Source organism: Hypanus sabinus, chromosome 8 (genome assembly GCF_030144855.1).
Source record: "Hypanus sabinus isolate sHypSab1 chromosome 8, sHypSab1.hap1, whole genome shotgun sequence".
Lineage (NCBI taxonomy): Eukaryota > Metazoa > Chordata > Chondrichthyes > Myliobatiformes > Dasyatidae > Hypanus > Hypanus sabinus.
This window is the reverse complement of record NC_082713.1, coordinates 77,519,737-77,533,029: the sequence shown is the minus strand read 5'-3', so window position 1 is coordinate 77,533,029 and position 13,293 is coordinate 77,519,737. Positions and strand designations below refer to the sequence as shown.

General features: G+C 44.1%; 1 protein-coding gene across 1 annotated transcript in view; it reads left to right on the top strand.

The window, feature by feature from the left end:
• si:dkey-172j4.3 (diacylglycerol kinase eta) overlaps positions 1–13,293 on the top strand; it is a 171,204-nt gene that overhangs the window by 92,007 nt on the left and 65,904 nt on the right. The window contains exons 2-7 of the mRNA XM_059977382.1: positions 2,407–2,517; positions 5,598–5,678; positions 7,888–7,992; positions 8,479–8,611; positions 10,673–10,779; positions 11,888–12,013. Of these exons, the coding sequence (XP_059833365.1) occupies positions 2,407–2,517; positions 5,598–5,678; positions 7,888–7,992; positions 8,479–8,611; positions 10,673–10,779; positions 11,888–12,013 (663 nt within the window). The remainder of the gene's footprint in view (positions 1–2,406; positions 2,518–5,597; positions 5,679–7,887; positions 7,993–8,478; positions 8,612–10,672; positions 10,780–11,887; positions 12,014–13,293) is intronic.

Genomic DNA, 13,293 nt, shown 5'->3' with positions numbered 1-13,293 from the left:
CATCTGCAAATCTATTGGGCTTGTCTACGGTAAGTGGTGCTCGCAATGCAGTTTCTCTACATTGGTGAGATCCAACATAGATTGGGGTCTGCTTTGTTGACTCTATCTGCAAAAAGTGGAATTTTCCAGTGGTCAAGCATTTCAATTCCTATCCCCATTCCCATTCCAGCATCTCAGTCCATGGCCTCCTCTGTTGCCATGATGAGGCAACTCTCAGGCTGGAAGAGCATCAACTCATATTCTGTTTAGGTAGCCTCCAGCTTAATGGCATGAACACCGATTTCTCCAACTTCTAGTCATTTTTACCCATCCTCTTCTCTCTTCTTCATTTCCCCAGTCTGGCCTCTTGCCTCTACTCCTTACCTGCCTATCATCTCCCCCTGGTGCCTCTCCTTCTTCCCTTTCTTCCATTATCCATTCTCCTCTCTTGTCAGTTTCCCTCTTCTCCAGCCTTTTTCCTTTTTACTGATCACATCCAGCTTTTTCTTCCCCCTCTCCCACCCACCTGACTTTACCTATCACCTTCTAGCTTGTCCTCCAACCCCCACTTTTTTTATTCTGGCATGCTTTCTTTCCCGCCCATAAGTCCATAAGATATAGGAGCAGAATTAGGCCATTTGGCCCATCGAGTCTGCTCCATTTCATCATAGCTGATCCAATTTTCCTCTCAGCCCCAATCTCTTCTCCCCATATCCCTTCATGCCCTGACTTATCAGGAATCTATCAACCTCTGCATTAAATATACATACTTGGCCTCCACAGCTGCTTGTGGTAAAGAATTCCACAGATTCACCACTCTCTGGCTAAGGAAATTCCTCCTCATCTCCGTTCTAAAAGGACACCTCTCTATTCTGAGGTAATGTCCTTTGGTTTTAGACACTTTCACTGTAGGAAACACCCTCTCCAGTTCCACTCTCTCAAAGCCTTTTGCCATTCGATAGACTTCACTGAGGTCACCTCTCATTCTTCTGAATTCTAATGAATACAGGCCCGGAGCTATCTGATGCCCTCCATATTATAAGCCGTTCAATCCTGGAATCAGTCCTGATGAAGGGGCTCGGTCCAACACAATGACTTGTTATTCATTTCTATAGATTTTGTCTTACCTGCTGAGTTCTTCCAACATTTTGTGTGTGTTGCTCTGGATTTTCAGCATCTGTGGGATCTTTTGTGATTATGTAATTTGAAATTACTTTAATTTGACTAAAAATATTCACAACCCAGAGAGTTGCAATAAAATAGCCCCATTCTATAACAAAGGAAATTCTAGCCTGAGGGCGTTTCCCAATGATGCACAGTGAGACAAACATTGATTGTTGCTCGAAGATCACACTTTGGACTGTGTGAAACCTGCTGGCTTGCTAACCTAATAAGATGTCCTTTAAGGTAATCTGCCACTTGGCACATTCCAGACTGCAGGAGTGCATGTTGATGAATGCCTTGAAGTTTGATTCAAACAACTGAAAGCTTTTGTGATGAAGGATTACAGACAAAGGTCCTTATGTCACTGGACACTAAGGGCTTGGGTTCTCAAACATGCTGTGAGTATAGTTCAAAGTAGCCATATAACTGGGTTTGGTGCTTTGTACGTAGACCATAGGACTTTAGGACATATGGGCAGATGTAGGCCATTCAGCCCATTGTGTCTGCTCTGCCATTCCAGAATAGCTGACTTATTATCCCTCTCAACCCCATTCTCCTATCTTCCCTTCATAATCTTTGATCCCTAACTAATCAAGATCCTATCAACCATCACTTTAAATATACCCAATGTCTTGGCCTTCACTGGCTATGGTGGCAATGAATTCCACAGATTCACCACTCTCTGCCTAAAGAAATTCTTCTTTGTCTCTCTTCTTAATGCATGTCCTTCTATTCTGAGGCTGTGCCCTCCTGTCCTAGACTCCCCCACTAAAGGAAATCTTCTCCACATCCTCTTCAACTAGGCCTTTCAATATTCAATAGATTTCAGTGAGATCCCCCCTCATTCTTGTAAACCCAGCGAGTAAAGACCCAGAGCCGTCAAACATGCCTCAGACTTTAACCGTTTGATTTCCAGGATCATCCTTGTGAATTTTATCTGGACCTTCTCCAATGGCAGCACATCCTTTTTTAGTTAAGGGTCTCAACGTATATACTGAATGACATAGTAATACTGTATATGGATTTAACAACACTATGGATGTAAAGAAAAACAGGTTTTTATATCTCTTCTCTTTTTATAAATAACAGTTAAAATAAAAAGAAGGAACTCCAGAGCAGTCAGCGGAACTGTTGAGTGTTGTACCCAAAGAACTGCAATGCAACCCACAGTGGAACATTACATCACGTCACAAACAAACATAGCTCACACTGCATAATCCTTTTCTTTTGTTCATTCATGCATTCTGTTTTATTTTAAATCAGAAGAGCATCATTGAAGGATTGCTGCTGAAGCAGACCAGTTCATTCCAGAGGTGGAAGAAAAGGTACTTCAAACTGAGAGGGAGAACTCTGTACTGGGCCAAGGACTCAAAGGTAAAGCAAATGGTGCTCTGCCTATTTAAATGTTTCAAAATGTTCTGGCGCTTGTCTAATGACTGTAATAAGCTAGCAAGAGATCTCACCCATGCTGTGTAAAATCCCTTCCTAGAATGTTCCCATCCAATCCCTCAGCACAACTACTGCACATATGTAGTGCCCTGGTTCAGATTTCTAATGCTACGTTGTGAGGTCGTTCATATTAGCAGCTTCCTGTAAAAGCAGTGAGCCATGCTGGAAAGTGTGTTTTGGCTTTGGCTAAGAATAAAACCTATGGTGTCCAATTTCGGAACGTGAGTCAGCCAATCAGGATTGCGGGATGTGAGAGAAGGTTCTCGAGAGCTGTGGGGAAGAGTTTTTGGAAGGACAGTAGTCTAGTTTGGGGTCTTTTGGCGGGAGCTGCAGAGGGGGACAGAAGTGAAGATGCCACAGAACGCCATTGGAATGAGAGTTCCCGTTGCAGGAAGAGATTTATACAGATGGATAGCTCCAAGGAGGAATGGCCAATACTCCTGAGAGAGAGCCAGGGTCTTACAGATGGACTTTGAGGGAAGTTCGGAATGTGCTGGGTGTTTTCCTACATAATGCAGTCCATTCTACCTAATTCTGCTTTGATAACTTCAGCTCTGATCCCACCCACATTACAGGAAGAGGGATTTTGATATCTCAAAGGTTCACAACTATATGAGATATGAAAACTCACTTCTTCCTCTGTCCTAAATAGCCACTTCCAGTTTTAAGAAAAAATATAATTGATGTCTAGATTTTCCTACAAGTTGACAGAACTTCTTCACACAATTTAGAAACCCCCAGGGTCTTCCAAGCTTCAGTCATGTCTAAACTCCACTAGCTGCAAGCCTACCTCTCCAACTTCTCCTTGGAAGTCAACCCATCCATTCCAGGAATCCGCTAAGTAAGTGTTCTGTGAAAGGTTTGCAGTGCATATGTATGTATCCCTATATAAGGGACTGAAAGATTCAAAACGCCAGATTCATGATTCAGATTTATTTATCACCTGTAGTGTACATTAAAATAAACAGTGACAGCAATACACCTGAGGATGTATTGGGGGCAACCTGCTGTGACACATTGTGGCACCAACATTGCATGCCCAAAATGCTTGGCTGAGCAGCACAGAAAACAACAAAACACCACAAGTGACAAAACAATAGCAGCAAAACAAGCTCCATTTCTTCTTCCCACCCATGTACATACGCAGAGCTCCAACCCTAGGATTGGCTGCCTTTGGCTTTCAGCCTCCAGCGGACTTGGACTTGCAGACATTGGGTGTTTGACCTCTCTCGTGGGCTCGTGGGATACTCAGAATCCAGCTCTAGCATCGGGCCTCGACATCTGATTGACTATTGGGCCTCGATTCTTGGCATGGACTCCTGAATCCACTGATCACTGAACACTAGGCTCCGAATGCTGGACTTGCCTATTCGTATATCCAGGGGGGTCATTAGATGCCATTCGTCCTGTCTTCTTGGAACTTGGACTCTGAAACCATGGATGCCACATGTCTGAAATTCTGGCCTTTGAGTGTGGAATGGAGGCTTAGACCCCAGCTTGAAATCTAATTACCCATATCTCTGTCTCTAAACACTAATCTGACCTCTAATGCCCTTCTCTGTCCTCAAAACCATCCCTACAAACCGAAAAAAACAACTATGTGTGAGTCACAACCTCAAGGGCAACTGCATTTCAGCACCATCTTGAACCAGTCGTCTAGATGTGGTCTCACCAGTTCCCGATGTAAATGAAACTTAATCACACTACTTTTGTATTCAATCTGCTAACAAAAGATGAAAATATGCCATGAGCTTATCTAATAACTTGCATAGCTGAAAACAAGTCATTTGGGATTCAAGCACTGGTATAGATTTCAGGGCTTGGTAAACTCTCACCATTTAAATACCTTTTCCTTTTATTTTTAATATCAAAATGCCCACCCACTTAGCCGGCCCATATCTCTTTGTAATCTTCTTCTGTCCTCTTTCCAACTGGCTTCTCTGTAGATAACAGCTTCAGCACTTCATCCAAGTAATTTAAATAACTTGAAAAAGTAAGGTGTATCTTAAGCTGGAAGTTGAAGTTTTCTGGCTGAGTGACAGAGTGAGATTAGCTTCAGGAGCTCAGTATTGTAGGGAGTCCATCATTCTGAAGACTCTTCTCATTGGGGCATCACTTGCTCTCACAGGTGGATATTGAAGCAGGAGTGATATTCTTTTATTTGAGCCGGACTGTAGAAGCTGTCAGAGTAGTTTGTAGTTGACCAAAGACAGTAGCCACATAAATCTGTTGCCTATGTCACAGGTTAGCAATCCACCTCCTGAATCTACAGAACCTCTCCAGCACCTACATGGCATGAGTCAGCAGGATGATGGAGCACAGTGTCTTCCACTTGCCTGGATGAGTGCCACTTTAATAACAATTGTCAACACCATCCAAAGAAAGCAGAAGGGACACAAGAGACAGAGGGTACTGGAAGCTGGAGCAACAGACAATGTGTTGGAAGAACATAGTGGGTCACACATGAGCCACAGAATGCCTCCAGCACATTATTTGCTCGTGCAAAGAAAGCAGCTCTGGTACTTAGCCTTTCAGCCATCTTCTGCAAATTTCCTCTCCCCATCTCTAGGGTACTGGGGTTATGGTGTGTGCAAGCTACACTACAGCAGCTGAAGTATGATCGCTGTTCCTTATTCACTGAATCAACCTGTATCTGATTCCTATTTCCTAAACATTCTGTTCCTCGCTCAGCCTGCTCCTGATTTTGCCTGATCAGGGGCAATAACTCCAGACAGTGCCTTGGAGATGTGCTGTAGGAAGCATTGGGGAATCACTCTACTCCGATCGGCACAGTGTCACACCAGGTGTAGCTGCTGTCTCATAGCTCCAGAGGACCAGGGTCAATCCTGCCCTTCAGTGCTTTTCAACTCTGGACTCCTATTTCTTATTCTGCCTCTTCCATGAATTTTTCCGGAATTCCACTCAGCTTGTGCATGCACTCAGCCTGAGATTCCTGTTATTGCTTCAGTCTATATTCTGACCATTGATTATTTCTGTCATTACAGTCCTTAATATTCGACGAGGTGTATCTGTCCAACGCAAGTGTGGCTGAGACGAGCACAAAGAATATTAACAACAGTTTCACTGTAAGTCGCTGCTGATTGTTGTCTAACTTCTCCGGAATGCATTGGCAGGTCTGCTGTAATACAATTTTGATATTTCTGATGCAGGAAACCTACAACGTCAGCACGATTAAAGGAAGAATAAAATGTGTTTAAAATAACCAGCAGGTCAGGCAGCATCTGTGCAGAGAAAGACAGATGTAACATTTTAGGTCAATGAACTTTCATTAGAACTTGAGAAGGAGGGAAGTGTGTTTTAAGTAGCATTGAAGAGAAGGGGAGGAGAATGTAACGGTAATATTTGTGACTCGATAGAGACTGAGGGCTGAGTGGTGGAAAGGGCAGTGCTGCAGGCTGAGACAGGGTGGTGATGCTTTTTATCATGGGTTGTTTATCTGGAGGATGTGGCATAGGGAGGTGAATGAGTGCAGATGTCAGAGAAAACAATCAGCAATGGAACTGTGAGATGCAGTATGCAACAGTTAGGTAAAAGAGGTTGCTATAAACAGAGTCATATACCTCACTAAAAAGTTTCTTCAATACACAGTGTCCATGATCTCCATTTTGTTTCCATCTTGGGAGAGATGAAGGCTATGGGAGTAAACGCAGACAGCAGGTGCAGAGCGGAGACCCTAAGGTGGCTGGATATCATTGAATGTCCTTCCGGCAGCTCCTGCAGCCAAGCTGGTGCCAAACACATTGCTTCATAAGATTTCCTTTGGACAACACTGCTGCAGCCTCTCGGTCATGGCAATTCAAGTACTTATCCAGCAACTTCTCAAATGTTATAAGAGACTCAATCTCCACCAACCCCTTAGGTTTACAGATCCTGCCACAAACGCTGCCCCAGAGCAGCGTCTATGGAAAGAGAAAAGCAGAGATCATGTTACTGCTGGACGATCCTACATCAGCTCTGGGTGGCTCTGACACAGAAACAAAAAGCTGGTTCATAGAAGCGTTCTGACCTGACAGTGCTCAGACGGATGCCGAAATACTTCTCTTGCCTCAACTCAGCTTCACTGGAACAATCAGAGTGGGAGTGACTGATGTATTCAGTTCTGCCATTGCTTTTGTTCTCCCCTCATTCCACTCCCTCCACTCCAGAGGGATCAGCCACAACGAACAAGCTGTCTGCCATCACCAACAGCTTCTGCAACACTTGGATGCTCCTGGGCACCAGGTTATTGTATTTCTACCTCTCTACTCTGTTGGAACTTAAGGCACTGGTGAGGCTGCTCCACTAACTGTGCCACTGCGCTTCACGTCCACGTAAAGCCTGGGCACATCCTCTGCAGGGAAGGTCACATTGATCGGCTAAGCTTGATCTCCTGACCCCTTTGCGGAGAGGGAGAGCCCCTCATGCAGTGGCACCCTGGGTTCAAGCTGAGTGTCATGTTAGCTCGGCAACCTCTGACTAATATCTGATCAGGGGCATCAACTCCAGACGGTACCTTGGAGATGTGCTGTAGTATTGGGAAATCATTCTACTCTGATTGGCACAGTGTCACACCAGGTGCAACTGCTATCTCATAGGTCCAGAAGCCAAGGTTCGATCCTGCCCTTCACTGCTGTCTGCGTGGAGTTTGCCCATTCTTCTTGTGACCATGTTTCCTACGTGTCCTTCGACTTCTCTCACATTGGAAAGCAGATTGTTAAATTAATTGGCCACTGAAAAGAGAATGGGGTTGGAGTAAAATCTGGGGGGAGCCGATGAAGTGGGGAAAAAATTAGAATCATTTTGGGATTAGAGTAAATATTTTTTTGATGGCCAGCATAGATTTGGTGGATGAAAGGCCTGTTTACATGGTGAATGACTCGATGATCATTTTCCACACTTAGCTCTCTCTACATGAAACCCTTTGACAACTAGGATACCCAAAGTGAAATATCCAGAGGGGAAGGAGCTCAACCCACTTGCCCTCACACTAGCTGGAAGGGGTTTATAAATTAATTGAATCATTCATTAGAGATTCAGTTCACCCTGTCTGAGTTAACCATCAGGCTCTATCTATATTAATTCTGTTTACCAACACTTATTTTGTAGCTGTCTCTGCCATTGTGATTCATGTGCCCATCTTAATACCTCTTAAATATTGTGGGAGTCTTTGCTCATCAAGCTGTATATTTTAGATCACAACTATACTTTGGATGAAAAAGTATTTTTTATATCCCCTTTTAACCTCTGCTCGTTATCGAAACCAATACCCTGTAGCTTACTCTGTCTTCTTTTCAGGTGATAACACCTTTCAGAAAATTAATCCTGTGTGCTGACAATAGAAATGAGATGGAAAATTGGATAACTGCTCTTAAGTCTGTCCAAAAGATGGAGAGCTATGAGGTAAGAGATGCAAATGAGTCTGTTTTTAGATTGTTTGTGTGTATGTGAGTGTACGTCAGACACGCACGAGTGTATGTGCACAAGTATGCTCAAACCTATGTGTAAATACATGTGCATGCATACAGTGTGCCTGCCTGGAAGTGTGTACACATGAATGTGTGTGTGTGTGTGTGTGTGTGTGTGTGTGTGTGTGTGTGTGTGTGTGTGTGTGTGTGTGTGTGTGAGTGTGAGTGCGTGCGTGCGTGTGTGTGAGTGCGCGCGTGTATATTTGAGTGCGCACACGCAAGTATTAATCATTTCAAACCTCTCCAACTAAACTGCTGCGAGTACACGTCAAGTGATTTTTCTCAGATACCTGCTCTCCCACCTAGTGCAGAGCATCCACCAACCCCAGTGACCATCTCTATTCCTTGCTGTTGATAGGGAATGTCACATTTTTTATTTGATGCCTTTTACCATGTATTCAAACTGCTACATCTTCCCCAGACGAGTCAACTGAACGTGGAGTATTTCTCAGGGATGCACAACTGGTATGCAACTTCCCATGCTCGACCTACCTTCTGTAATGTCTGCCGTGAAGCCCTCCCAGGAGTGACTTCCCATGGGCTCTCTTGTGAAGGTAGGTGGCAATTTCTGCAGCCATGTATGTAGAGAGCTCTGATGTTGGAAGCAGAGGAAGATGAACACGGGAGATAAGGATTAGCATTGATATTGGTACTTTCATTGAGAACTTTAATTATGAAAGAAATGCCAAGTGGGTATTACTAGAGCTATTTTTATGAAGGACCGTTCTAGGCACGTAGCTAAATTGTCAAGCTAAGGACCTAATGTGGCCAATAGGATTAGTGTGGTTAGGCACAAGAGTGGCACGGACATGATGGGCTGAAGGGCCTGCTTCTCTCTGAATGACACGATGACTCCAGGAATCTACGATTCATTCAAGGAGTCCTTGAGTTTCTCTGAACTTGTCACCTTCACTCTTATGGAGGTCCAGGTGTTGCGCTGCTTGCATGACAGAGCCAGGTTTAACTAGCAAGAAATTTCTGAACAATCCCCTCACCTGGCATGCATTGAAAAATCTTCAGGGTAAAGCAGAACAGCTCAGATTGGATTGCAAGCAGTCACACTCAGCCCTGCCAATGTAGGTGTGTCCAATGTGAACAAGGGAACTGATGGCCTTTGGGTTGGGTCAGCTGAATTCCCATTGAAGGCAAGATGTGGAGCAGAATCATGCTCAACCAGTTGGCATGTATATTGGCAAGTAACCCACGCAATTGTCAATCCCAGCACGGTTGCACTGGAGCATCCCACATTTAGAGGTAAGACATGCAAGTGATCAAGAAATTCCTCTTATTGTTTCAGACAGTTCTTACTGGGTGATTCAGAGGAGAGAAAATTAGCTTTGATCATATACTAACTGTGCATAGGGATAGATATTATATGTTGTAATCTGCTTCCAAGCCATTTAGTAAATGGTTTGAATGTACATACGGTCTGTGTATATTGTGCATGTCCCCGAGGACAGATCTCTGTCCAAGAGTGTCACAGATACAGTGTGGCCCTGATGCATGCACATTCTGACAAAATGAAACTCAATGAACACAGCAGTTTGCTGAGCACAGAGGATTGTGGGTGTTATGGGCTCAATGTCTATTTAGGAATCGGATTGGAGAGGGGAAGAAACTGTTGCTGAATCGCTGAGTGTGTGCCTTCAAGCTTCTGTATCTCCTTCCTGATGGTAACAATGAGAAGAGGGCACGCCTTGGGTAATAGATGTCGCCTTTGTGAGGCACTACTGCTTGAAATGCCTTAGATACTACAGTGGCTAGTGCCCATGAACTGACTAATTTACAAGTTTTTTGTAGCTTCTTATGGTCCCTGCAGTAGCTTCCACCCCCCCCCCCCCCCCACAGCAGACAGTGGTCCAGCCTGTCAAAGTGCTCACTGTACTCACTTTGCCCTGTTTTCTGTCCTTCTTCGTATGAAGGTGGTTTACCTATTTGTGCAAGTACTTCTCTGACAATAGATATGTAACAGTCTACTGTAACATTGTATGGAAATACAAGATAACACTGATGCAGACATGTTTTATACAGTTAACAAGGTGCTTTATTAATGCAACAGAGTTAGTCAGTTTTTCAGTGTTCGTCGTCAGCCAGGTCATACAGTCCATGAACTGCCCATCGGTTGCCTCCATACGCTTCAGTATTTGCTTTTTTAAAAACTTTTAAATCTTCCTGTGTGAGAGCCAACAGCTGCCCGTCGTTTAAGTTTTTCTAGTCTGTAACTGAACAAGCACGCACCATCTTTCACAGCGAGAGTCGACACCAAACATGTCGCTTGTTTTCGGTAGATGTGTCCTGCGCAAGCGCAGTAGGAGCAGATTCGACAAAATCTCCGTTTCAATGTGGATAGAGATATTTTTAAAAACGCATAGTGTGGACACCTATCGTTTTTACACGAAACCGGCATTTTCAAAATTATCCGGTCTAGTGTGGATGTAGCCCCAGAATAATTGAAGTGTATTCCCAAATGTAACGAGCTCCAGATGTTTCAGGATTCTGTGTTTGTGAGTCAGTAGAGACTCTCTTTGATGGGAAGTAATAGGAAATGTCTCGATGAATCTCACGTTTGAGAAAGTGTATGCTGTATTGACACACGCTTTTCTTTTAATTGGCAGTGTGCAAGTTTAAAGCTCACAAGCGTTGTGCTGTCAGGGCAGTTAACAACTGTAAATGGACCACACTGGCAACTGTAGGAAATGACATTATTGAAGATGAAGATGGTGTAAGTAGAACATGTTACTGGATTGATGTGGGTCTTCTCCCACCATAGGGCGTTTCAAAATAGAGCACATGACCACAAGGCACTGCATGCTGGAAATGCATACACTGTTTTAAAAGTAAATATTAAACGTGCAAAGTAAAGATATACAAAAACACATCTCCTCTAATAGTGGCTCTTTCCCTTGATGAATGCCCCTGCCTTACAACTGGTCATGTCTTTGTGTTCTTTTCAATGTTACTGCATCCAGAAAGATGCCTTCCTCTTTCCCCTGATCTTCCGCACTCCGATATTTACCAATAATCCTGAGCCCGGGTGATATCTTGTAGAGTTTACATTTTCTCTTGTGACCTGGGTGATCACATACCCCAAAAATGTGGGAATCATAAGGTTAGTTGGCCATTATAAATTGCCTCTATTATATAAGAGAGTGGTAGAATTTGAGGGAATTGAAGGAAATTACGGAGGATAAAGTGGGGTTTGTGTAAGATTAATGTAACTGCATGACGGATGATATAAGCATTGACTCAAAGTGCCCTTCCCTGTGCTGTATGACTCTAACACAGTGACTATTTTCCTTCACTACTTCGACATTGTGTTGAAGTCAAGACATATCACATCACATCTACCTAACTGCCCATCTCAGCCTATAGCGACCCTGAGATGACCACAGGCACGGCCAGATAACTTGTTCTTGAATCATTCAAGGTTGGAGCAGCGCCCACGTCTGCTGGAAGTGAAACTCAATCAAGGGGGCGGCAGAGGAGGGAACAAGTTGTGCATATCTTTGGAGGGTGGAAATTCTTGAGCTATTTATGAGCCACATTATGACACTGGTCTTCTGACGCAGGACTCTACAGAACAATGTCAGTGGAGCAATTAGCCCGGGAGGAGAAGTGTCAGTGATGTATGAGGAGAAGGCTGAGGTATCAGGCTCCAATTAGAAAATAAAAGTCTGAGTGATTCGTCCCATACTGCTCCGGCTAATGTTTCTATCTTCTGTGTGGTTCATCAGTTACCTCAGGGAACGCACGGTGTTGCTTGAACTTTTCTGACAGTAATGATGATTAGCAGCCAGGCTCTCATGCTTACACCATCTCCTGTGTTTTAGATTGCCATGCCTCACCAGTGGCTGGAGGGGAACCTGCCTGTCAGTGCGAGATGTGCTGTTTGTGATAAAGTATGCGGCAGCGTGCGAAGGCTACAAGACTGGCGGTGCCTGTGGTGCAAAGCAATTGTAAGACTTTACTCCTTTTCAGCATGTTTATTCAGCGGGCGATTACAATTGTGCCAACACCTGTATTTGTGAATAAATCTGAGAGTCAGCGTGATCTTAAAGGACAATATATTAGTGACTCAACAGAGAAGGCCAAAACACAAACTGCATAGGAACTGAACAAGTCGGGCAGTATCTGTGGAGGCAGAGGGGCAGTTGATGTTTTGGGTTGACCCCCGCATCACTCTTCTCCATGGAAAGCTCTCTGCGTTCCACTCACCCCTTTATTTGCCTCCTCAGTCTCAGTGCCACACCCTCCACTCCTGTTTTTTATCGAAAACAAAGAATTCCATTGCACAATTCCCCCAGTCTGCTATCTTCCTCCGTCCATTGCCACTAACCCTGATCTGTCTGCAACTCCAATTCCAGTTCTTTGGTGCTTATTTTCCCATTACCCTTTACTCCCATCCCTCGGCTCCCAGTTACAGCCAATCCCAGGATCAGCAACTGAAATGCACCCCCATTGTGTTGCAGCTTTCTCTGTCCATATTTGGAAAATAAAAGACTACGCTATTACTTCACTTTTCATTTTGAAAAGCCCTTTAGCTTCCCTGACAGCTTTCTCGTTAATCTCCTCCTCAGTAGTTGGCAGTGCACAGAACAGTTCTAATAGGATAATCACACCTCAGTGTTCTGAATTCAAACCGGTAGATTTGTCCCTGGTGTTTTTACTGACAAGCACTGCAATATGCTCCTTAATTGATGACTCCCCCCTTGCACTTCCCACCACCTACCCCCCTTTCCTATGTACCCTCAACTACTCTGATCCCATGGTATTTACTGGTTAATTTCACAGGATTATTTACCACATCTCTTGGTTTATGTGCATGCACCATGAAGTTATCTTGTACTGTCTCTTACTCTGACCTCATCTAGAAAACTTTCCATTTCCTGCTCTGGTGCACTTATCTATCACAATCCTTTTCTGGAACTTGTGTGACTTTTGCAACGCTGCTTTTCTGTCCCATAGCCCTGACAGTTTAACGTCAATTTCACTGAATTGAAAGCAGTTGGTGTCTGTGTATTTGTCACCTGTGTACACAATGAACCAGCATAGAAAGAAGACACCATCCAAATCGAAATGTCCCCAGTCCCCTCTCACCATAACCAGCACCTAAATGCCACTCCACCCAGGCTTGGTTCAAGATCCCTGGGATTTGACTAGACAGCCAGCTTGTATTGACAGCCAGCAAATGCCCCTCTGAACCTTTCCTGTCTAAATGCTTTTAGGATGTTGTAAT